This window comes from Dendrobates tinctorius, unplaced genomic scaffold (genome assembly GCF_039654945.1).
Source record: "Dendrobates tinctorius isolate UK_male_01 unplaced genomic scaffold, ASM3965494v1 ptg000293l, whole genome shotgun sequence".
In the NCBI taxonomy this organism is placed as follows: domain Eukaryota; kingdom Metazoa; phylum Chordata; class Amphibia; order Anura; family Dendrobatidae; genus Dendrobates; species Dendrobates tinctorius.
The window spans coordinates 11,163,568-11,190,312 of NW_027361960.1; the positions used below are offsets into that span (position 1 = coordinate 11,163,568).

At 49.1% G+C, this 26,745-nt stretch overlaps 1 protein-coding gene across 1 annotated transcript; it reads left to right on the forward strand.

The window, feature by feature from the left end:
- The first annotated feature begins 7,919 nt into the window (after positions 1 to 7,919).
- LOC141072944 (uncharacterized) lies at positions 7,920 to 20,003 on the forward strand. The gene is made up of 3 exons (XM_073560229.1): positions 7,920 to 8,738; positions 8,846 to 9,832; positions 19,937 to 20,003. The coding sequence occupies exons 1-3, from the start codon at positions 8,212 to 8,214 to the stop codon at positions 20,001 to 20,003; spliced, it is 1,581 nt and encodes a 526-aa protein (XP_073416330.1). The 5' UTR covers positions 7,920 to 8,211.
- The last annotated feature ends 6,742 nt before the right edge of the window (positions 20,004 to 26,745 follow it).

The following is a 26,745-nucleotide window of genomic DNA, read 5'->3' on the forward strand; positions in this document are numbered from 1 at the left end:
GCCTGCAGTACCCTTATACCAAAAGAGAGGTCTGTGGAAGCACCCAAGTCTAGCCTATAATGATTATAAAAGGTGCTCGGAGAGGACCAAGTAGCCGCCTTACATATCTGGTCAATGGAGACTTCTGATCTCTCGGCCCACGAGGACGCCATGGCTCTGGTGGAATGCGCCCTCAGGTTTGCAGGTGCCGGTCTGCCCTTTGAGGTGTATGCAATTGAAATAGCCTCTCTAATCCACCTAGCTAGTGTATTTTTTGACACTCTACAGCCTTTCCTGGGACCCTGATGGGAGATAAATAGGGCATTTTCCTTTTTCCAGGGGTCAGTAACCGCCAGATATTCTTTAAGGCATTCTCTAACATCTAAGGTGTGTAATTTCTTTTCCTTCTCATTAGCTGGATTAGGGAGGAAGGATGGAAGGACTATTTCCTGTGTTCTATGAAAGCTAGAAACTACCTTCGGTAAGTACGCCGGGTCAGGTCTGAGTATTACCCTATCGTCCATAAACTGTAAATAGGGAGGACGCCTAGATAATGCCTGGATGTCGCTTACTCTACGAGCTGAGGTTAGAGCTACCAGGAAGGCTACCTTGAGGGACAGGTTTTTTATAGAGGTTGATGAGATGGGTTCGAATGGAGCTTCTGTCATGGCCATAAGGACTAGGTTCAAGTCCCATGGCATGAATCTATCCTTCACCACTGGCCTGGATCTACCTGCTGCTTTGATGAATCTACTGACCCAGTAATTACCCGCGATGTTGCAGCTAAAGAGGGCCCCCAAGGCTGAAGCTTGTACTTTGAGGGTACTAGTGGAGAGCCCCATTTCTAGACCTTTCTGAAGAAATTCTAAGATTTGATTTATAGGAGCCGAACCCCCCAGCGACTACTCTAGAGTTCTTTAGGAATCTCTTCCAAATTCTGACATAGATCTTGGTAGTAGTGATCTTTCTACTTTTAAGTAGAGTGTCAACCAGGTCTGGGGAGAAGCCTTTATCTTTCAGCAGTGTCCGTTCAAACTCCACGCCGTCAGATGTAGGCCAGCCACCTGAGGATGAAAGACTGGGCCCTGGGATAGGAGATCCGGGATCTCCGGGAGGACCCAAGGATCGGACACTGACATGGTCCTGAGGCATGAGAACCAAGCCCTCCTGGGCCAAAACGGAGCGATCACTATAACTTTCGCTCTGTCTCTCCTGATTTTCCTCACCACTAGAGGTAATAGCGATAGGGGAGGGAAGGCATAGGATAGCTCGAAATCCCACTTTATCAGCAAGGAGTCTACCGCCAGGGGGTCTTCTCTGGGATTTAGTGAGCAAAATTGTCTTACTTTCCTGTTTTCTCTGGTGGCGAAGAGATCTATCTCTGGCAGTCCCCACTTCTGAACAATCAGGTCGAAGATAGAGTTTTTTAGGGACCATTCTCCTTGCCTTAAGAGATTGCGGCTCAGGAAATCTGCCGTGGTGTTGTCTTTCCCCTTTATATGTAGAGCTGTTAATGATAGGAAATGCTGCTCTGCTAGCTGGAACAGCCGTTCTGCTACATTCATCAGGGATTTGGAACGGGTCCCGCCTTGGTGGTTGATATACGCTACGGTGACCAGATTGTCGGAAAACACTCGCACATGATGGCCCTGTAGATACACAAGCAGTTCTTTAGCCGCCAGCTCTACTGCTGTCAATTCTTTCAAGTTGGATGACATCTCTATCTGATGATGCTCCCATAGGCCCTGGACCAGAATTTCCCCCATATGAGCCCCCCAACCGGAAGGGCTAGCATCCGTGGTGATTATGCAGGATATGTCATATTCCCAGGGAACCCCTCTGGATAAATTATTCTCATCTAGCCACCATTCTAGGGACTCCCTTGTGTTTCGGGACAAGGTTAGCTGGCCCTCTAAGTAACCCCCAAGGATTTTTTGATGCCTTAAGACCTCGCCCTGTAGAGTTCTTGAATGAAACTGGGCCCACTGGACCGCCGGAATACAGGAGGAAAGTGAACCTAGAAGGGACATGGCTTTCCTGAGGGACATGGTCGGGTTTTTGGAAGCGTTCAGGACCTGACAGTGTAGGCGAACTAGCTTCTCCGGGGGCAGACGACATTCCTGTTTTACGGAATCTAGGATGAGGCCCAAGAATTGTTGGATTCTCATCGGCTGTAATCGAGATTTTTTAATGTTAATCAGCCATCCTAACCGTTCTAGGGCAGACATTGCCCTTTGTAGCTGTTCCAAACAATGGTTAGCCGTTTTCCCTACAATCAAGAAGTCATCTAAGTAGGGGACTGCTAAAATGTCTGATTCACGTAGATGGGCCATAACTTCCGCTACTACTTTCGTAAACACACGGGGAGCGACTGCTACCCCAAAGGAGAGGGCCGCATACTGGAAATGTTGAACTGACCCATCTAACTGCACTGCCACTCTGAGAAAACTCTGATGATCTGCATGAATGGGTATATGGTAGTAAGCATCTTTCAAATCTAACACCACCATGAAGCAATTTTGAAACAGTAATTTTATTGTTGAATTAATTGTTTCCATCTTAAATGGACGTGTGACCAGGAAATCATTGAGGGATTTAAGATTTATTATGGTCCTAAAGGAACTGTCTGGCTTGCGGACCAGGAACAAAGGGGAGTAGAAACCTTTCCCCCTTTCTTCATCTGGAACTGTAGTTAGGACCTTTTTATGGCAAAGATCCCGAACTTCAGCTTCCAGGGCAGACTGTTCTGATGAGGATGACCTAAGAGGAGTGACCTTAAAACGATCTTGGGGAACCCGGGAGAATTCTAGTCGTAGGCCCGCAGTTACCACCCCCAGTATCCAGTTGCTATTAGAGATTAATGCCCAGGCCGGGTAGAAGGCAGCTAGTCTCCCCCCTACCGGAGCAACTAGTCATTGGAGCGGCTTTTTAGTGTCCCGTGCTGGACCTTCCTGGCGCCCCCCTCCTCCGAACATGAATCCAGTACCTCTCCTTCTTTTGTCGTCCCATCTGCCCTGATCCCTGGACGGCCTCCTACGGAAATATCCTTTCCTAGTAAAGGGGCGTCTAAAAGAGGGGTTCGGCATACTGGGGAACTTCTTTTTATCGTCCCCGGCCTTCTCTAAAAGTTCATCCAGGACGGGCCCAAACAGGTATTCGCCCTCACAAGGAATGGAACAGAGTCGAGATCTGGCCTGGATGTCTCCTGGCCAGCATTTTAACCAGAGAGCCCTTCGAGCTGAGTTGGATAAACCTGCGGTTCTAGCCGCCATCCTCGCAGAATCTGCTGACGCATCAGCCAGAAAAGCAGCAGCACTTTGGATAACTGGTAAGGCTTTTCGAATGTATGCTCTTGAAGTTCCATCCTTCAACTGGGAATCCAGCTGATCCAGCCAGACCATCAAGGATCTGGCCGTACATGTGGCCGCTACCGCTGGTCTCAATGCACCCGCTGACGTCTCCCATGTTCCTTTCAGAAAAGAATCCGCTTTTTTGTCTAGTGGGTCTTTTAAGGAGGCCATATCATCGAAAGGTATGGAGGACTTCTTGGAGGCTTTGGCCACTGCCGCGTCCAGCTTAGGGGCCTTGTCCCATTTGGTTACCAGTGGGTCATCAAACGGGTACCTTCGTTTGAAGGCAGGTGGCAAAGAACCTCTTTTTTCAGGCTTTTTCCATTCTCTATTTATTAGGTTCTGGACTTTATAGTTCAACGGGAAGGATCTACGCTTTCTGGGATCTAGGCCTCCGAACATCACATCCTGTACTGAAAGTTCCGGTTTTGTGTCTGCTACCCCCATAGTAGACCTTACTGCTTTAACTAACTTATCCATCTGGTCTAAGGGAAAGCAGAAACGGCTCGAGTCTTCCTCTGAAGATGATGAAGTGGAGGCCGGGGAATCTGAGGAGATATCGATTCCAGGTGCGGCCGAGGACTCTGAACCAGAGAGGTTAACATCTCTTCCCTTAGAGGAGTCTTTTTTAGATAGGGCCTTCATTTCTGTCCTGATTATCTCCCTCAGGCTTGTGGTGAAGTCCGGTGTTTCTTCCGCCACCTGTATGGACGGGGAAGAGTGTAAGGGCCTGTCAATCTACCCCTAGGGTACCCCTATCCAACCCCTACCGTTTGTCGCACGCATGGCTGACACAACTTTTTAGGGTGGCCGTCTGGCAAAGGGCAATTACAGAGGGCACATTCCCTGTGCTTCTGCTTCCCCGTAGCTTTCCTTGCCTGCGAAGGAACAAAAATAAAACACTGCATCAGGGTACATTCACGGAGATCTCTTACCCATGCAGATGAGGCAGGTACCGGGTCACGGAGGGAGGCAGGAGGGTCCTTTAGCCTGGAGGAACTTCTGTGGCTCTGTTCGCCCGTCCGTTTCTTCTTCTGCTGGCCACTCGCCTGTGAATTCACAGTGGCCTGTTTCTCTGGGCGCTCCTGCGCCTCGTCCTGCTGCTCTGTGGGGGCTTCTGTCGAATCCATTGCTGGGCCTTCAGAAGCACCCCAGCAGCGTCACCTCCTGTCTTTTAATGCCTCCCATAGTGTCCGGATTAGCAGGGCTGTGGCGCGGCACCTTCCCCCCGGGTCCTCCCCCCCCGCGACTCCCCCCCCACATGCTCCGTTCCTCCCCCCCCCGGGTACCGCGCGCCGCCCTAGACCGCCGAGCAGCGGCGGCGCAACCCGGAAAGCCGGCCGGCATCCGACTTCCGGTTTCGGCGTTCCCGGCCCCGCCCCTTCCGCTGCGTCACTTCCGCAGCGCGATCAAGAGCGCGGGAGCGCGCGGAAAGGAGCCGGCACGGCGCCCCCGGCTCCGGAATGCCAGCCGCCCCCCCATGCGCCGACCCGCGCCCGCCGCACAGGCGCGACCGCCAGCCCCCGGAGAGAGAGAGAGAGAAAGAGAGGACCAAGCGGAGACCGGGTGGATGTAACAGGAGGGGTTCCAGGGGCCATACATACCTCGTGCCGGCCCTATGGAGACGGCTGTCCACCGGACCCTCTGCTCCGCCTGCTCCAACCACTGTCGTGGTGACCTACCCGGCCCCACCGTGGCGCATCCAGGGACCCGAGCTTGACCGAGGTAGGAGACCCCCCCGCTACCTGGGTCGGTCAGCCGGCCTGGGAATCCCTCGACGACTCCATGATGGACCATCTGTAGGAAGTCCCGTCCTATAGGAACAGGAAACCAACTGATGCGTGGGAGAGGTGCCGCCCTTTTGTATCTGTAGGTTTCCTGTTCCTGAAGGGCGGATCCCCTCTCTCAGGTGGTGCTGTCATGGACGACCGATAAATATGTCTTTTTATATGCACAGTATATTGTTGCACATGTCACTTTATGGGGGTTATATTACTCCATGTATTTGGAGTTCATATTTAATATGATGGTGTTTCATGGCCTCACTTTTTATATAAATGAGTTTCTGATCCAATGATGCGTTTTTTATTTTTTGTCACCCTAGCTTTTGATATGTTATGGCATATAGCTATGATGTAGAGTAATTGTATGCCTTCCCCACACCTTTTTTCTATGCTATGCTGGGAGTGAGGTCGCCGTGGTGGTGGTGATTTGTTGTGTCTTAGGCGGCGATTGTGGGTATATGTCTTGTTATTGCGCATGTCCATCACATGGATCATTGCGCGCTCTCCCCACGTTCTCATGTTATGCCGTGCTGGGGCTGAGGTTGTTATGGTGGTGGCTTCTCAGCGTGACTGGCGACGTTTGGAGTGGTACGTCACATCTGACCGGATGTGACTTAGAATGGCATGATGCCGGATTTTCCTCAGACATGTGCGCAGGTCTATGACGTATATAGGGGGAGAGCATCGCTCCCGGCGTCCGCAGTGCGGTGGATGTGTATCGGGGTTGCCATGGTGGCGGCTTCTGTATTCGCCCATCGCATAGGAGGTGACGTCACATCCGGCCCTGCACGTTTCATCGACATGCGCCGCTCATTATGTCCACAATTAGGGACAGCTGTGTGGGGGTGTATATAGAGGGATGACTTTACAAACTGGTGCATAACCCCCTGAGGAAGCCCACGCGAAACGCGGGTTGGGGCTGCATATTCTGACCATTTACCGGGACCAATTTGGGTGAGATTTTATTTTGTGCTGGAATTGTTATCTTGGCATTTTTAGGATCTGTATGGGGCCATATTTATGGTGATATAATTATATTAGAGTTGATAATACCCATTGTTACTGTTCAAGAGTGCCCAGCACTATGATAGTGTTATGATTGGTATATATATTGCTATGAAAGCTTTATAATCTCTTAATCCCAAGTCCATACAACTATGTAAATGTGTTAGATTCATGGTCTTGTGTCCTTTACTTTGTTTTCATTTTTTGGAAAAAATTTTTTTATTGATATTAATTAATAAAATCAATATTTTATACGGGTATTTGTACTCCTTTTTCTTTTGGTTGTATAATGGGGAAAAAGTGTATGTATTGGCATCTGCACCGTCGTAGCTACAGCCACAAAATTTTGCACAGTTATGTTTTCTTGTTCTCAATGCATGCAACTATGAAATGAATAAAGATTAGCAACTGTGATATTTAATTCAGTGATATCTACGATGTGGTATCTTAGAGGTCCCTTTATTTTTTTGAGCAGTGCATTATACATATAGGCTTGGACTGACGCACGGGAGAACAGGAGAATCCTCCGGTGGGTCACCCTCTTATATAGCAATACCTGGAAAAATATCCTTTATTCACTATGTACTTACAGAGGCAGGATCTTATACATGTAACAATCTTCCCAGTTCATCTAATATTTAAAGCTCAATGTGGGTGTGTATGTATGTACAGTATGTATGAGGCAAAATTTTAACCCCGCGCGTTCCAATTCACCAAACAATTTTGCCCCTATCTACAGAATGGGGAAAAAGTGAAAGGAAAAGTGTTGGAGGGAAATTGACAGCTGCCAGATGTGAACAAGGGGGACTTAAAGAATGAGAGCGATGGCGCCAAACAGTATATACCGTACAGTTGCTAAGGAGGGGCCCTGACATAGGATACTCACCACACACGGGGATATGAACACACACACAAAATGAGCCACACTCTACCACGTGCTTCAACACATATACCACCCTCAGCACACATTTCACCACACATACACCAACCTCGCCACATAAAAGTCGAAACACAAAAGTTGCCACTCAAAACTCGCCACGCTGTCCCAGAGCTATTTAAGGCTGGTTTCACATTTGCGTTTTTCTGCGCTTGAAAAAAAACGCATACGTGCGCATGCGTTTTTTCCCCTATATTTAACATGGGTGCGCATACCTGCGCGCTGGCATGCGCACGTATGCGATTTTCATGCGCTGCGTTTTTTTGGGGTGTGCGTTTGTATTTTACAGACGCTACATGTTGCATTTTTTGATCCTGCAAAAAAGCGCATGCGCACGTATGCGCACGTTTTGCGCTAAAAATGGCCATTATAGCCTATGGATGCGCATACGTGCGCACTGGCATGCGTTTTTTTAGCGCTGCGTTTTTTTGGTGGTGTCCACTTGTTGTACTAGTTATAAAAAAAACTAAAGTCAAAAAAAAAAAGTCTATATAAAGAGGTGCCTGCCAAAACTCTGCCACTACTACACTGACAGATTGGAGAGCAGACAGTCACCAAGGAACCCATCTTCTATCAGCGTCAAGAATGTGAGTATATTACATTATATGCCTGTCCTTTTAAATTATGTATGTACTAATGATTTTTATTATTTTTACATGCAGTATGTCTTCAGAATCCGAATATTCCCCATCGCGGCAGGAATTGGCGCAAGCAGACCGTGAGGTGATTATTTTCGTGCATCTGGTAAGTATATCTGCTGCTACTCCAAATCTCTTATGTTTTTTTCAACTTTTTTAAGACATCATCTTCTGCGGACTGGACTACTGAGGGCGAAGAGCAGGAGCAGCGAAGCCAAGTCCCGGTGGTGATACGGAATGTATGTATCAAATGATTTGTAATGTTCTTTATTTTTTATCTTCTATTTTTACTCTTTTTTATGTTTCTTTTTTTTGTAACTTTTTATTCAATTTAAATTTGATTATTCTAATAAATGTGTTTTGTCTAGGTTCCACAACGGGATGAAGATGTCTACCTGGATAATGAGCAGCTCATCAGCCTGGTCCAGGAGCGTGCGCCGTTGTGGGACAGCCGTGACCGGCTGTACAAGGACAATGTGGTGACCCGGCGGCTATGGAATGAGGTGGCCGCAGCGTTGATGGATGGCTGGGACAGCGCCACAGCATCCTCCAAAAAGGCGTTTAGTGAGTATTTCCCTGCTCTGTATTGTGCCGCAGTGACTGTTGTCCTTGACGGCACTGTTGGGTTTCGTGCTAGGTATATTCTAGCAGGAAACCCAACAGTGTCATCGGGCTCTACAGTGACTGCTTTGAGTATTGTATTGCTATATTGTGCCGCAGTGACTGTTGTCCTTGACGGCACTGTTGGGTTTCGTGCTAGGTATATTCTAGCAGGAAACCCAACAGTGTCATCGGGCTCTACAGGGACTGCTTTGAGTATTGTATTGCTACATTGTGCCGCAGTGACTGTTGTCCTTGACGGCACTGTTTTTTTTTTCCCAACAGTGGACAAAGTCCGAACACGTTGGCGTTCGATCAAGGACCGCTTCAACAGTGATGTTCGTGCTGAGGGCCAGGTTCGCAGTGGATCTGCGTCAAGGACCAGAACTAGATACCGTCACTATCACGCGTTGCAGTTCCTAAGACCGGTCCTTGCCACGAGATCGTAAGTATTATAAATTTTGGGTTTTTATTTTTAATCTGTGTTTTTCTAATCCACAGCTGATGCTTCTTGTAAAGGCATGGTAGTAATGATTTTCCCTTCTTCCACAGCACCTGGAGCAGCACCCTGCAACCTGGCCCTGGAGCGGTCCTTCCTCGGACGTCCTCTGACCCGTCCCAGCCATCCGACAGCCATGAAGCACCTTGCAGGTCAGCCACACACACAGCTGGTGACCAGGAAGCTGGGCCATCAGGTGTTCCCCTGTCCCAGGTCTCTGCCACTGGTTATGCGGGCACTACCCGCCAGCGGCAGAGGGCCTTGGACAGGAATGTCTTGCCCGAGTTCATGCATTTGAGCGAGGCCTTTAATTCCAGCCTCAAGTCGCTGTCCGACAGAGTTGAAAGCGGTTTTGCACTCATGGAACGTGGTTTTAACCACTTTGAACAGCGCTTCAATTCTGTAGAACAGCGCCTTGACCGTCTGGAGGCCGACCTCAACAGACCAGCACACCATTTTTTTAGTAAGATTGAAAAGGGCATGGCGGAACACCTTAGTCCTGAGCAACAGCTGAATGTGCTGCAGGCCTGCAACAATGCTTTCTTGCAGGCTATGCAGCATAATCGGTACGGTCAGCAGTCAGTGGTGTCATTTCCACCTGTGCCACCATTGACTCGCTTCACCTCACTACCGACTTGTGCTGCATACCACTGCACGGACACCTCTATTCAAAGCCAGGACACCCACCGTTACACCACCACAAGTCTGAGTGCAGCTGGTCACTTCACCGACACCACCATGGCAAGCGCTGCTCCTGTCTGGAGCACCACCGCCACTCCCATGCATGCGTGGAGCTCAGCCACCACTAGGCAAACATGGAACAGCCCTGCCGCTACAACAACATGTAGTAGCCCTGCCACCACCACTCCGCAAACCTGGACCATCACTGCCACCACCAGTCCTCCTGCCAACCAAGAGCAGCAGCAGCAGCAGCCACCTCAGCAGCAGCCACCTCAGCAGCAGCCACCTCAGCAGCAGCAGCCACCTCAGCAGCAGCAGCAGCCACCTCAGCAGCAGCAGCAGCCACCTCAGCAGCAGCAGCAGCCACCTCAGCAGCAGCAGCAGCCACCTCAGCAGCAGCAGCAGCCACCTCAGCAGCAGCAGCAGCCACCTCAGCAGCAGCAGCAGCCACCCCAGCAGACGGGGGACCTACACTCAATATTTGCCCCAAGTTCAAGGCGAAATCAATCAAGGCGGGCATTGGGCCAAAGTCGGTCCAGGCACACAAGCCTACGGCGACATGCCATTACAACAAATGTACCTGAACAGATTTCCTCTCCTCCAAGTGTTCCTAGTTTAATTCCCTTAACTGGACTACCTTCCCCCACAAGTTTTGTTGCCCCTTCCCCTCAAACACCGTCTTCAACTGCAAGTGTTGCATATTCCCTGCACACCCCCAAATTGAAACCATCTGCCCCCAAACGCCGGAAAAAATAATTTTTTGGTTTATTTTTGTGATTAAAAATAAATTTACATTTGTGGTTCACCATTACAAAGTTTCATTAATGTTGTTTGCGCCGCTCACACACACTGATGGGTAAATACATGTTAAAAACCAACCCAAGGCCTAGTATAGTCATATGTGAAATAACACGGACTAGTATAGTCATACCAAGGCCTAGTGTAATAACTCGAGTTTTACCAACTTGGATCTGGTTTCATGAAAAACAAACTGTTGAAACTTGTCTAAAAAATAAGTTTCTTTCTTAAAAAGTTTCACCAGTTTGTTTTTTGTGAAACAAGATGCTAGTTGGTAAAAATCGAGTTATTACAGTAGGCCTTGGTATGACTATACTAGGCCGTGGTATTTCACATATGACTATACTAGTAGGCCCAAGGCCTACTATACTCATATTTGAAATACCACGGCCTGGTATAGTCATTCCAAGGCCTAGTGTAATAACTCTAGTTTTACCAACTAGAATCTAGTTTCATGAAAAACAAACTGTTGAAACTTGTCAAGTTTCACCAGTTTGTAATAAAATAAATAAATAAAAGTTTTAAATAAAAGTTGGAATTGAGCTGATTACATTCATCCACTCAATGCTGACTTGTATTCCCCATTGACTTTCATTGGGGTTGGGTTTTGAGGGTTGGGTTTTGAAAAAATCACATACTTTTTTTTCAACTAGTTGGACAATTTTCTCTTGAAAAAAATTGGTTTCCTGATTCATGGCCTGCAGCTTTGCTCGTTCCAATATATTTCACGCAGACTAGCAATGCTGCATTTTAACTCATATATGTATTTACCTGCCCAGGTGTGTGAACATCAAAAAATTCAGTTATACATGGGAAGTTTTTTATTTAATTGGAGTTTAAAAAATATAGTGCACTCAGTAATGGTATCAAATAAGGTTTTTTATTACCATAAACAAGCAAAAACATTACACCATTTCATCTTGCCAGTGCACCCGTCCTACATCAGAAATAAAGTAGGCCGCAAATTGGTCCCTCATTTGGCCAACTTCAACGGATGACCTGAGAGTGTGCTGAGTGAATTCAGGCAATGGGTTAGGAGCATCATCGTCCAGTTCAAAGGTCGGGTGCTCTTTAGCCATCACAAAGTTATGTAGAACCACACAGGCCTTCACCACCTCATCGACTGTTTCAAGTTTAAGATTAATGGCCGTGCCCAGAATTCGCCATCTGGAGACAAGAATCCCAAAAGCACACTCGACAGTTCTTCTGGCCCTGGTCAGCCTGTAATTAAATATTTTTTTGGTGTGGTCCAAGTCCCGGCTGGAGTAGGGTTTCAGTAAGTTTCCGCACATTTGAAAAGCCTCATCGCCAACCATTACAAAGGGCAGTGGCGGAGCTTCGGTGTGAGGAAGAGGCCGTGGCATAGGGAAATTAAATTGGTTGCCATACAACCTCCGGCCCATGTCTGAGTTTTTAAAAGCCTGTGAGTCATTACCACGGCCAAATGCTCCAATGTCCACTGCTACAAACATACATCCGGCATCCGCAATGGCCATGAGTACTATTGAAAAGTACTTTTTGTAATTATAGTACTCAGATCCCGTTCTTTTGGGTTTGATGATCCGTATGTGTTTACCATCAACAGCTCCCAAACAGTTGGGAAAATTGCATACTGTGCAGAATTTGTCAGCAATTTCCATCCACTTTTCAGCGGTGGGCATAAATTCTGGACAAAGAACATTCCAGAGAGCCCGGCAGGTGTCAGCAACAATTCCAGACAAGGTAGAGATTCCAATACGGTACTGGAAGTGTAGTGAAGATAGGGTTTCTCCAGTCGCCAGGAATCTGTGAACAGACAAAGAAGTAAAATTAATATTTATGTATATTATTTTAAAAAACTATAAAATAAAATATTAGTACATTCACGAAAACTAATTACCCAAGGTTTTGAATACTAAATTTAAAAAAAAAACCATCAGACCGCACCCCTTGGTTTTTAAATATTACATACCGTAATGTCACCAGTAGCTGTTCCTCAGGAGGAATCGCACGACGGAGCTGTGTGTCCTGTCTCCGGATGGATTGTTGGACACGAGCAAGCAAATCCCTGAAACTTTCTTGGGACATCCGGATATAATCTGTAAATTTCTCCGGGTTTGCCTGGAGCTCGCTGTAGAGGGTGTGGTATGCCCCACGGCTCTCCCGGAGTTCAACAATCGGATGTATCCACATACGCCGCCGCTGCCGTCTTCGCTGCCTCTCTCTCTTCCTTTGTTCATGGCAAGCAACTGCATACGCCTGAGCCATCGCGATGTCCAAATCCAAGTTGAAGTGAAAACTCTTCCAGCGCAGATCCATGGTCACGAGAAGAATCAAGCAAATGTGAAGAATACTGTAGACAGGGTCTATATATTAACATACCACACCCACAATGAAGTCCCATTGGTCTTGTGTGTTGTTGAATGTTTTTTTTTTCTTTTTTGGGGGGTTTTCCCAAAATCTGTAAAAAAACGCAAACGCACAAAAAACGCATACAAACGCACAAAAACGCTGCGGTTTTTCCTGCATGCGCATAAAAATGCTTGAAAAAAACGCAGCGTTTGTATGCATTTGTATGCGTTTTTTCTATGCGTTTTTTTGCGCTAAAAACGCGCTGGAAAAAAAAGCAAGTGTGAAATTAGCCTAAAAGATGAAAAATGAGCTGTGATTGGTTGCTATTGGTTGCTATCACAACTGTAGACAGTTGTGATAACTGAGGCCTATTATTCTTATCATTTCTATGGTGTTATTGTCCTTCTGTAAAGCTGGAAATAACACAATTTATTACCGTGCCAACACAGACCACCCTCTGACACAGACTGCAGGGGGAGCCCAGTATCACACAGGATAGGATTAGACACACAGCTCAGAAGTCATTATCACACAGGATAGGATTAGATACACAGCTCAGCAGTCAGTATCACACAGGAGAGGATTAGACACATGGCTCAGCACAGTGGTTGGATTCAAATTTTTAACAACAGGTTCTGTGTTTGTGTGTAGGAAAGCCACACCCATTTTTAAGCCACACCCATTTACACGCACCTTTTCCTCAAACATATACAAGTAGGGGCACAGTCAAACAGTTAAAAAAAAATAAATTAGAATGAGATCAGAACAGTGCACAGGTCCCAAAAAGGCAGCACAGGTCCCCAATAGACAGCACAGGTCCCTATAGGCAGCCCAGGTCCCTATAGGCAGCATAGGTCCCTAATAGGCAGCATTGTTCCCAAATAGGCAGCACAGGTCCCCAAAAGGCAGCTCAGGTCCCCAAAAGGCAGCACAGGTCCCCAATAGGCAGCACAGGTCCCCAATAGGCAGCACAGGTCCCCAATAGGCAGCACAGGTCCCCAGTAGGCAGCACAGGTCCCCAGTAGGCAGCACAGGTCCCCAGTAGGCAGCACAGGTCCCCAGTAGGCAGCACAGGTCCCCAATAGGCAGCACACGTCCCCATTAGGCAGCACACGTCCCCATTAGGCAGCACACGTCCCCATTAGGCAGCACACGTCCCCATTAGGCAGCACACGTCCCCAATAGGCAGCACACGTCCCCAATAGGCAGCACAGGTCACCAATATGCAGCACACATCCCCATTAGGCAGCACAGGTCCCCAATATGCAGCACACGTCCCCAATATGCAGCACAGGTCCCCAATATGCAGCACAGGTCCCCATTAGGCAGCACAGGTCCCCATTAGGCAGCACAGGTCCCCATTAGGCAGCACAGGTCCCCATTAGGCAGCACAGGTCACCAATATGCAGCACACGTCCCCAATATGCAGCACAGGTCCCCATTAGGCAGCACACGTCCCCATTAGGCAGCACACATCCCCATTAGGCAGCACAGGTCACCAATAGGCAGCACAGGTCACCAATATGCAGCACACGTCCCCATTAGACAGCACAGGTCCCCAGTATGCAGCACAGGTCACCAATATGCAGCACACGTCCCCATTAGACAGCACAGGTCCCCAGTATGCAGCACAGGTCCCCATTAGGCAGCACAGGTCCCCAATATGCAGCACACATCCCCATTAGGCAGCACAGGTCCCCAATACGCAGCACATGTCCCCAATATGCAGCACATGTCCCCAATATGCAGCACAGGTCCCCAATATGCAGCACACCTCCCCATTAGGCAGCACATGTCCCCATTAGGCAGCACATGTCCCCATTAGGCAGCACACGTCCCCAATAGGCAGCACACGTCCCCAATAGGCAGCACACGTCCCCAATAGGCAGCACACGTCCCCAATATGCAGCCAGCACATATCCCCATTAGGCAGCACAGCAGGTCCCCATTAGGCAGCAGCAGCACATACTGACCTGACACAGCAGCACCGGTGTGACCAGTCCAGGATGATGAAGATGGCAGGCCGGGCCCGGGGTGACTAGGAAGGCAGGCCGCAGACCACGCGCAGCTCACACTGGGTAGCGGCGCGCGGTTCGTCCTGGTTAGTAGCAGTGCGCGGGGGCCGCTGGGGTCCGGCGGGGTGTGCTCAGTCCCCGTCAATGCCTGCGGCTGGCCGGCTGCACGTATCAGTGCGTGGTATCCGGCGCAGCGGGCGGGACTAGGAAGCAGAGCAAGAGTCCTCCTCTGCTCCTGCTCCTTGCCGGCTGCTGCAGGAACATCAAAGTACCGGATCGCGGCTGTGAATCTCCCCGGTTCGGGGAACCGGCTGCTTTTTTAACAACCGGTTCCACCGAACCGGGGAGAACCCGCTGAATCCCACCCCTGGTTCAGCAGGCAGTATCACACAGGATAGGATTAGATACACAGCTCGGCAGTCAGTATCACACAGGATATGATTAGATACGCAGCTCAGCACACAGTAACACAGAATAATATTAGATACACGGCTCAGCAGACAGTACCACACAGAATAGGATTAGATACACGGCTCAGCAGACAGTATTACACAGAATAGTATTAGATACACGGCTCAGCAGACAGTATCACACAGAATAGGATTTGATACACGGCTCAGCAGTCAGTATAACACAGGATAGGATTAGATGCATGGTTTTTATGTGCAATATAATCATTATAATTTGTTATAACTAACCACAGTTGGTTACTATGCCCAGGCAACGCCGGGCTCTTCAGCTAGCATATATATATATATATATAGCTGAGTGTAAAGCCCCGCCCACTCCGCATAGCCACATTCACTATAATATCCCACATCGTCCTGTCAGCCAGAGCTACCGGACTACTACTGCTAATATCCCACACATCGTCCCGTCACCCAGAGCCACCGGACTACTACCCCTAATATACCACATCATCCCGTCAAAGCCACCTGACTACTAGGCCTAATATCCCACATCATCTCATCAGCCAGAGCCACTGGACAACTACCACTAATATTCCACATCATCCTGTCACAGCGGCCGGACTACTACCCCTAATATCCCACATCATCCTGTCAGCCAGAGCCACCGGACAGCTACCACTAATATCCCACATCATCCCATCACAGCCGCCGGACTACTACCCTTAATATCCCACATCATTCCGTCAGCCAGAGCCACTGGACTACTACCCCTAATATCGCACATCATCCCATCAGCCAGAGCCACCGGACTACTACCCCTAATATCCTGCATCATCCCATCAGCCAGAGCCACTGGACTACTACCCCTAATATCCTGCATCATCCCATCAGCCAGAGCCACTGGACTACTACCCCTAATATCCTGCATCATCCCATCAGCCAGAGCCACTGGACTACTACCCCTAATATCCCACATCATCCCGTCAGCCTGAGGTCAGAACCAGAGCGCTGAGTGTAACGGTCCTAACTTCCATACCGGGGATCCCTTTAAGAGAGGCCTGGTGTCAGAACCAGAGCACTGAGTGGATTTGCCCTGACTTGCATACCATTGATCCCTTTTATAGAAGCCTGGGGTGAGAATCAGAGTGCTGAGGGATTTACCCTAACTTCCATACCGGAGATCCCTTTAAGAAACATGGATTTTTGTGATAACTCACCATAAAATCCTTTTCTCCGAGACGCTCATTGGGGGACCAAAAAGTGGATACAAAGTATCCTGAACACACCACTCAGAAAGAAAGATATATCATAAATAAAAAATAAATTTTATTAAGTAAATTCATATCATAGATAAATAGACAAACAAAATACAAGTAAGAGGAAGGAATATGTACCCAGGTGAAATACACACAAATACAGGAATAAAGGAATGGATACAGGTAATGGTAAAGTGCAAAAATATATCAGCATGTAAGCATATATCCACCTAGACCCATAGTGGTCTGTAAAGTGCAAAGTGCCATATAGAGGAAAAAATCCCCATACTGGTAATCACATATAACATGAGCACATACCCATTTAATCGCCTGTTCTCAGAATTCCATTGGGGGACACAGGACTGTGGGTGTATGCTACTGCCGACAGGAGGCTGACACTAAGCGAATGAAAAAAAGGTTAGCTCCACCTCTGCAGTATACGCGCTCGCCTCGATTGCAGGCGGAACCAGTTCGGTGCAAAAGCAGTAGGAGATCACAAGACAAAATCAACCTCAATGCAGTGTTGGGAATCGACTTGCTCAGGTGCAGCGGGAGACAATCATGAGACAGGTTCTTCCAAAGTTCATGAGGTTTATTTACGTCATAAACCCACAAAGCAGCGTATCACCAAAAATAGCCTTTAGCTTAGGCAAAAAGAACACAACCGTCCGTGGCTACAGACTAGGACCGGGAGTCTCAGCACACATTGGAGACTTAGTCCTCCCCACCTACAACTGCCTAGTTCAGGAGCAGGCTACATTATAAGGGTGTAGCCACACCCACAAACCCAGCAGCTGACTGGTCACGTGACTGTGACCTCACCACAGGTCCTTGCAAAACATTAGTAATATAGCAATATCTATTATGCCTTACATTACGGAGACAAGCCATCTCTGAGACACATATCTTCCATCGATTATACAACCCTTAGTCATGCCACAGCTGGTAATAACATGTCTAGAAAACCCACCTGGTATCAAATACCTATTAGTAAACAAGTAGGAGCCAATTGGCTAGCAGGGTGGGTGCTGTGTCCCCAGTGAGTCTTGGAGAAAAGGATTTTACAGTGAGTTATCACAAAAATCCATGTTTCTCCGCCTCATTGGGGGACACAGGACTGTGGGATGTCCTAAAGCAGTCCCTGGGTGGGAAGTTGACTCACCGGTCCAAGCTACACACACCTCCTGTTTAAAGGTGCCCAACCGCTGCTTGGAGAATTCTCCTACCCAGGCTTGCATCTGCTGAAGCCTGAGTATGGGCATTGTAATGTGTGCAGGCTGGCCCAGGTTGCCGCCTTGCATACCTGTTCTGCTGATGCCTGGTGCCGAAGAGCCCAAGAGGCGCCCACTGCTCGAGTTGAGTGCATTCTGATCCCTGCTGAAACAGCTGCACCTCTGATGCGGTAGGATTCCTGAATCGACAGCTGAATCCACCTGGCTATGGTCGCTCTTGAGGCAGCAAGTCCCTTCCTGCGACCCTCGGGGAGCACGAACAGCGTGTCTGTCTGACGAAAGGATGCCGTCTGTGACACATACCTCCTAAGAGCTCTCACCAGGCCCAACGTATGAAGAGCCTTTTCCACACGGTGTACCAGTGCCGGGCAAAAGGAGGGCAAGATAATGTCCTCATTTATGTGAAATGAGGAAACGACTTTTGGCAGAAAAGGGGGAGCTGGCCTGAGAACCACCTTATCCTTGTGAAATATCAGGAACAGAGCTCGGCAAGATAGAGCTGCCAGCTCCGAGACCCGCCTGATTGATGTTAACGCCACGAGGAACACCACCTTCCAGAAAAGATATGTCACAGAGACCTCTTGTAGCAGTTCAAATGGAGCTTCCTGCAGAACGCTTAGGACCAGGTTAAGGTCCCAGGCAGCCATAGGGGTCCATGGGGGGTACCAAGTGTGATATCCCCTGGATGAAGGTTTTTACCTGCAGATTGTTAGCATTTCTGCGCTGGAACAGGATGGATAAGGCCGATATCTGTCTCCTGAGGGAACTTGGAGCTAGACCCGAGTCTAAGCCAGACTGGAGAAACGCCAAGATGTTGGGAATAGAGAATCTCAGTGGAGAACAATTGTGGTCCCGACACCAGGAGAAGAAAACCTTCCAGGTGTGGTGGTAAATACGTGCTGAGGCGGGCTTCCGGCTCTAACCATTGTAGCAACCACATTGCATCCGAACCCAGCCTGGGTCAGAATCCAAGATTCAAAGGCCAAGCTGTCAAACACAAGGCCCCAGAGTTCAGGTAGTAGGTTGGACCCTGGGAAAGCAGGTCTGGGCACTCTGGCAGTCGCCAGGGAACGTCAGCGAGTAGCTGCACCAGGTCTGTGTATCATGCCCGACGAGGCTAATCTGGTGCTAGCAGAATCACTGGAACTCCTTCTGCCTTGATCTTCTTGATGACCCTCGGGAGTAGCAGCCATGGGGGAAATAAGCATGGGAGGTGAAACTGGTTCCATGGCAGAACCAACGCATCCACGGCGATTGCCTGCGGATCCTGAGACCGAGCGACAAATGCAGCTACCTTGGCGTTTACCCTGGAGGCCATCAGGTCCACGTCCGGCGTACCCCAACGTCTGCAAATTTGCCCAAAGATCTCGGGGTGTAGTGACCATTCCCCAGACCAAGACCCTGCCAGCTGAGGAAGTCTGCCACCCAGTTCTCTACTCCCGGAATGTAGACTGCCGGGATTACCAAGTGGTTCCTCTCGGCCCAGTGAAGGATGTGTCTCACCTTCTGCATGGCTGCCCTGCTGCGGGTGCCCCCCTGGTGATTTATGTAAGCCAGGGCCGTGACGTTGTCCGATTGAATCCGGACATGGCGGCCTGCTAGAAGGTGATGAAAACGAGCAGAGCCCACCGGATCGCTCGTATCTCTAGCAAGTTGATCGGGAGGCGTGCCTCCTGCGGAGACCACTGCCCCTGGGTCACGTGATGGTGAAAAACCGCTCCCCAGCCAAGGAGACTGGCGTCGGATGTGACCACCAACCAATGGTCCGGGGGAAAAGGGTTTCCCCTAAAGAAGGGAGGAACTGACTGTCCACCACCCCAGTGCATGTCTGACCTGCACGGACAACCGGCACCGGTGGTCGAGTGTAAATGGGTTCTTGTCCCACGATGCCAAGAGGGCGTGCTGCAGGGGGTGTAGATGGAGTTGGGTAAATGGAACTGCTTCCATTGTTGCCACCATCTTCCCTAAGACCCTCATGCAAAAACAAATGGTATGAGGGACTGGTTGGTGAAGTACCTAGACTCACTGCCGAAGGGCTAGGGCCTTGTCCTGAGGGAGGATTAACAACCCTCGGGAGGAGTCGAAGATCACCCCTAAAAAGAAAATCCTCTGAGCTGGACCCGGGGATGATTTCTTCAGGTTGACCAACCACCCTAAGTGGGCAAGAGTATCTAGCGTGATGTTGACGCTCTCCTCGCATGCTCGGCATGAAGGGCCCTTGCTCAAGAGGTCGTCTAAATAAGGCAAGACGATTATGCCCCGGGAGTGCAGGATGGCCATGAGGACCGCCATGTCCTTTGTGAACCCTCTGGGGGTGGGAGCTAGCCCGAAGGGGCGAGCTGCAAACTGAAAGTGTAGGTCGTTGATAGCGAAGCGTAGAGATTTCTGATGTCGATAGAGGCCAAATATTCTCTATGACAGCTATTACCAAGCGGAGAGACTCCATCCAGAAATGTCTGACCTTGACAAATCTGTTAAGAAGCTTTAGGTCCAGAATGGGCCTGACAGTCCCGTCCCTTTTGGGGACCGTGAACAGGTTGGGAAAGAAACACTGACATCCTTTGATTTCCGGTACGGGGATGACAACACCGTTTTGCCGGAGCAATACGATGGCCTTGAGCAAGGCCTGTGCCCGGGATTCCATTTTGAGAGGACGAGAAAGAAAAAACTTGTTATGGGGGCTGTTTGACAAAGTCTAACTTGTTCCCCCTGAGGATGCCAGCTCCCTTATCCATGTGTCGTGCACGATGGAGAACCAGACATGGCAAAACCAGAGTAGATGACCGCTCACTCTGCTGGTGTCGCCCGGAACTTGCCTCGAGTCATTTGGCTGAAGATCTTTGGGACCTAGGTCCCCCTGATCTGGGCTGTTGGGATTGTATTCTCCCCAATGGGTTGGCTCTATATGAGACTTGACGATCCCTGTCCTGGTTGGCGGAGTTGGTTGCTGAAGCCCACCCGGGGTTGCGAAAGGACCGAAACCATGTCTGAAGCTGGTGACGAAAAGGCTGTTTAACCCTTTGTTGAGAAAACTGCTCTTGCCCCCTGTGGAGTCAGAGATGCGCTGGTCCATTCTCTCACCGAATAGGCGGCCGCTCTGATAAGGTAAGGAAGTTAAGGACTTCTTAGAGGTTGAATCTGCCTGCCAAGTCCTCAGCCACAGAGCCCTTCTAATAGAAATTGCATTTGCAGCAGCGAGTGCTGCGCAGCTAGCCGTGTCCAAAGACGCATTAATCAAATAGTCTGCGCCCAACACAATCCAATTAGTAATATCTGCTACCTCCGCAGGCAGGTCCATACCCTGCAAGGCTGTTTAATGATTCAGACTAAGAACCGATGGCCTTGGCTACCCAAGTTGCCACGAATGAGGGAGAGAGTGCTGAATCCGATGCCTCAAATACTGAGCGAGCCAGGCTCTCTATGAGACGGTCGGTGGGATCCTTGATAGAGGAACCATTAGGTATTGACAACAGGGCTTTAGAGGCCAAACGCGATACGGGTGGATCTACCACCGGGGATTCTGCCCATCTTTTACGGAGATCAAGGGCAAAAGGGTATTCTGCCTCGAGCGCTTTCTGGCCTGAGAAACGCCTGTCCGGCCGTTCCCTGTGTCATAGTACTATGTCGACAAACTCTGGGTGAGCGGCAAATACCTTATGAGGCTGCTTGACTTGCCTAAATGACACCTTGTGCCTTGAGGCCAGGGTGGATTCATGGTCAATCCCTAGGGTCTGGTTGACGGCCTCGATAAGGCTTATCCACTGTTTCCTGGAAACCCAGAGTAACTGAGTCCAGGGGCTCATCCGAGTCGTAATCTGAGCTCTGCTCGCTTTCAACTACTGGTGAGGGTGAGCGAGAGGCAGAGCTCACGGATGCCGAGGCACCGGACGGACCGGGACACGCTGTGTGGGTTCGTTTCCCCCGCGTCTGCCTAGTGAGAGCGGCCCCTGCAGGCCGGAGGCTCCTGTGAGGTGGAAGACCCCTCTGAAAGGAGAGCTGCTATCACTGCCCCTATCTGGGGCTCAAAGGGACTCGATTGCTCTCGTGATGCCATGGACTGCGAAGGAGACAGAGCCCATTCCGGGGGACTAGGAACGCTGGGCTTGGTCGCAGGGGAGGGCTCCTGGGCACGTTCGGACTCGCAGGCCTCACAGATTTGCCTACTTTGTGCATGTGGGAAGGCGGACCGACAGGAGGTGCACGCAGTATATAGAAATGTGTGCGTCCTAGCCTTCCTGGACATGGTGGCCCTGCTTAGGTGATATGCCTGCAAGGGGGGCTACTGCTTAGCCTCTGGTAAAACACAGAGAGTGGCCTTCCTCCTTTGGAGGTAGCACTTACCCCAGTGCTGTGTCTCCCATCCTGGATCCCCTTAGGTGTCCAGCCTGCCGAACAGCTGCACCCTTTTTAAAAAAAAATGCACCTCGGCGTGTGGGCGGTCCTGCCGGAGGAAGAGGCGCCGCCGATAACATCATACGGGCGGAGCTTCTGCCCGCGGCCTAGCATCGGCTGAAGCCGGGGACTAAATTTTTTGGCGCCCGCCCGAGGCTCCGGGGGTGGGTCCGCCGGAAGTCCACGCAACACGGGGGCGGGACTTCCACCTGCGGCCTAGTACCGGCAGAAGCCGGGTACTAAATTTACGGCGCCCACCTGGACATGGGACCGCCAGAGAGGTCTGGGCAGGACATGCGCTGCCAAGCGCTACAGCTGTGGGGGCGCATGAACCCATGCTGCAGCCAGGGATCCAGGATGTGCCGACCCTGGGGTCTAGGAGCCCTCCCTGCCCAACTCCTTCCGCACCTTACCCCTGGAGGTCCAGCTGATCCTCAGGTTAGGGGAGCTGCATCAAGGACGGTGCAGGCACCCAACTCCATTCTCCCTCCAAGGGACGAGAGGGATCGTCCGCCTCCTTCCTCTACCGCAGTCCTTGCATCAGTGGTGCAGTGGGAGGCCGCACGGACTACTTGTGCCTCTGTACAGCCTAGGGTTTCAATACCTTAGGGTGGTCAGGGTGAGTCCGGCATCACGTCCCACGTCGTGGAAGAGGATACGTGGAGGCGACACTCGCATGTGCTCGCCCGTTGATTTGGGGAGATCGGACCCTTTCAATAGCGTCCGTCGCCTCGTCTCATCTTCATGGAAAAAAAAAAAAAGTCTGGAAAAAGACCAGACGTGTCCCTCAAATGGACACTAAGCAAGAACTGGTTCTGCCTGCAATCGAGGCGAGGGTGTATACTGCGGAGGAGCTTTTTTTCATTCACTTAGTGTAAGCCTCCACCCAGTTATGTGTCCCCCAATGAGGCGAAGGAGAAAGCCTGGGATCAGAACCAGAGCGCTGAGTGGATTTGCTCTGACTTGCATACCAATGGTCCCTTTAATAGAACCCTGGGGTCAGAATCAGAGCACTAAAGAATTGCCCTAACTTCCGTACAGGAGATCCCTTTAAGAGAGCCTGGGGTCAGTACCAGAGCATTTGAAGGCAATTGCCCTGAATTCCATACCGGGGATCCCTTTAAGAGAGGCATGGTGTCAGTACCAAAGTGCAGAGTGGATTTGCCCTTACTTCCATACCGGGGATCCCTTTAAGAAAGCCTGGGATCAGAACCAGAGCGCTGGATGGATTTGCCCTTACTTGCATACCAATGATCCTTTTAATAGAAGCCTGGTGTCAGAATCAGAGCGCTGAGGGATTTGCCCTAACTTTCGTACAGGAGATCCCTTTAAGAGAGCCTGGGGTCAGTAACAGAGCATTTGAAGGCAATTGTCCTGACTTCAATACCGGGGATCCCTTTAAATAGAGGCATGGGGTCAGAACCAAAATGCTGAGTGGATTTGCCCTAACTCCATACCAATGATCCCTTTAAGAGACCCTGGGGTCAGAACCACAGAGCTGAGTGGAACGGTCCTAACTTCCATACCGGGGATCCCTTTAAGAGTGCCCAGGGGTCAAAACCAAAGCGCCGGATAGATTTGCCCTGACTTCCATACCGGAGATCCCTTTAAGAGGGAATATGGGCATGGGAGGGGGGGGGGGGATTAATTTCTGTCATGTGCTCCTTTCTGGGGGGGCAGACAATGGCTGGGCGCTTATGTTCCCAGGGCTGCCAGATTTCTCCCACAGTGTCTGCTGAGGTATTGTCAAGTGGGAAAACTTGCTCATAGCAACCAATCACAGCTCAGCTTCTTTTGAACAGCTCTGGTGAAATGAAAGATGCTTCATGATTGGTTGGTGACACACACATATTCAGTTTTTTATATAAAGATTGAGAGTCCTCTTTTAATGGCTAACTGAAAAGATGGTAACATTAGCCATATATATCTTTGTAATGGTACAAAGATATATAGCTTGACTTTCATTTGTTCATTTTCATAATTTTTGCCAGATTCAAGTTACTTCTGTCACCATTGTGGGTTTTTCTGTCATTAAATGAAGGGTACCAACTAGAGTTGAGCGATACCGTCCGATACTTCAAAGTATCGGATCGGAATGGATCGGCCGATCTTCAAAAAAAGTATCGGTATCGCCGATTCCGATACCGGAAGTCCCATTCAAGTCTATGGGACTTCCGGTATCGGAATAAGAAAAATCCTGTTTTTCCCTTGTACAGCCTCTCTGGGGTCTGTACGGGCCTTTCGGGGGGCTGTGCCGGCCTTGCCAGGGGGTCTGTGCAGGCTCCGGGGGTCTGTGCCGGCCTGCCGGGGGGCTGTGCAGGCTCCGGGGGTCTGTGCAGGCATCGTCCGATGGGACTACAAGTCCCATCGGGCGATGCCTGCTACCATGACAGTGATTGACACATTAGCCAATGATGGGACAGTAGTAGTCCCATCATCCGGCTAATGTGTTGAATGTAAAAAAAAAAACAAAAAAAACTTGCCACATACTTGCCACATTGTTCCCCGAAGCCATTGTCTTTTACGGAATAAATATTAACATAACAAACCACAAAAATACTCACCCACGATCCGAAGCAGTCCACGAGTGTGTCCCACGACGATCTTGGGTAGAGAACTGCAGCATCAGCTGTTGCTGCCGTTCTCTACGGGCTGCAGGAATCCAATGACGGAAGGTAGGTATCCTTCCGCACTGTATTCCTCTGCCACTTAAAAAAAAAAAGTCTAGTCTCACTTTATGCCATTGCTGCGTGGGAATAGCTTCGGGGAACAATGTGACAAGTATTGGTAAGTATGTTACTCTATGTTATATGTACTGTATGTCTATGTATGTATTGTATGAATGTATTGTATGTAGTATGTATGTAGTATGTATGTAGCATGTAGTATGTATGTAGCATGCATGTAGTATATATGTGTTATGTATGTAGCATGCATGTAGTATGTATGTGGTATGTATGTAGCATGCATGTAGTATGTATGTAGTATGTATGTAGCATGCAGTATGTATGTAGCATGTATGTAGTATGTATGTAGTATATATGTAGTATGTATGTAGCATGTAGTATGTATGTAGCATGCATGTAGTATATATGTAGTATGTATGTAGCATGCATGTAGTATGTATGTAGCATGCATGTAGTATGTATGTAGTATGTATGTAGTATGTATGTAGTATGTATGTATGTAGTATGTATGTAGCATGCATGTAGTATATATGTAGTATGTATGTAGCATGTAGTATGTATGTAGCATACATGTAGTATGTATGTAGTATATATGTAGCATGCATGTAGTATATATGTGTTATGTATGTAGTATGTATGTGGTATATATGTGGCATGTATGTGGCATGTATGTGGCATGTATGTGGCATGTATGTGGCATGTATGTGGCATGTACAGTGCCTACAAGTAGTATTCAACCCCCTGCAGATTTAGCAGGTTTACACATTCGGAATTAACTTGGCATTGTGACATTTGGACTGTAGATCAGCCTGGAAGTGTGAAATGCACTGCAGCAAAAAAGAATGTTATTTCTTTGTTTAATTTTTTTTTAAATTGTGAAAAGTTTATTCAGAGGGTCATTTATTATTCAACCCCTCAAACCACCAGAATTCTGTTTGGTTCCCCTAAAGTATTAAGAAGTATTTCAGGCACAAAGAACAATGAGCTTCACATGTTTGGATTGATTATCTCTTTTTCCAGCCTTTTCTGACTATTTAAGACCCTCCCCAAACTTGTGAACAGCACTCATACATGGTCAACATGGGAAAGACAAAGGAGCATTCCAAGGCCATCAGAGACAAGATCGTGGAGGGTCACAAGGCTGGCAAGGGGTACAAAACCCTTTCCAAGGAGTTGGGCCTACCTGTCTCCACTGTTGGGAGCATCCTCCGGAAGTGGAAGGCTTATGGAACTACTGTTAGCCTTCCACGGCCTGGACAGCCTTTGAAAGTTTCCTCCCGTGCCGAGGCCAGGCTTGTCCCGAGAGTCAAGGCTAACCCAAGGACAACAAGGAAGGAGCTCCGGGAAGATCTCATGGCAGTGGGGACATTGGTTTCAGTCAATACCATAAGTAACGTACTCCACCGCAATGGTCTCCGTTCCAGACGAGCCCGTAAGGTACCTTTACTTTCAAGGCGTCATGTCAAGGCTCGTCTACAGTTTGCTCATGATCACTTGGAGGACTCTGAGACAGACTGGTTCAAGGTTCTCTGGTCTGATGAAACCAAGATCGAGATCTTTGGTGCCAACCACACACGTGACGTTTGGAGACTGGATGGCACTGCATACGACCCCAAGAATACCATCCCTACAGTCAAGCATGGTGGTGGCAGCATCATGCTGTGGGGCTGTTTCTCAGCCAAGGGGCCTGGCCATCTGGTCCGGATCCATGGGAAGATGGATAGCACGGCCTACCTGGAGATTTTGGCCAAGAACCTCCGCTCCTCCATCAAGGAACTTAAGATGGGTCGTCATTTCATCTTCCAACAAGACAACGACCCAAAGCACACAGCCAAGAAAACCAAGGCCTGGTTCAAGAGGCAAAAAATCAAGGTGTTGGAGTGGCCTAGTCAGTCTCCTGACCTTAACCCAATTGAAAACTTGTGGAAGGAGCTCAAGATTAAAGTCCACATGAGACACCCAAAGAACCTAGATAACTTGGAGAAGATCTGCATGGAGGAGTGGGCCAAGATAACTCCAGAGACCTGTGCCGGCCTGATCAGGTCTTATAAAAGATGATTATTAGCTGTAATTGCAAACAAGGGTTATTCCACAAAATATTAAACCTAGGGGTTGAATAATAATTGACCCACACTTGTATGTTTAAAATTT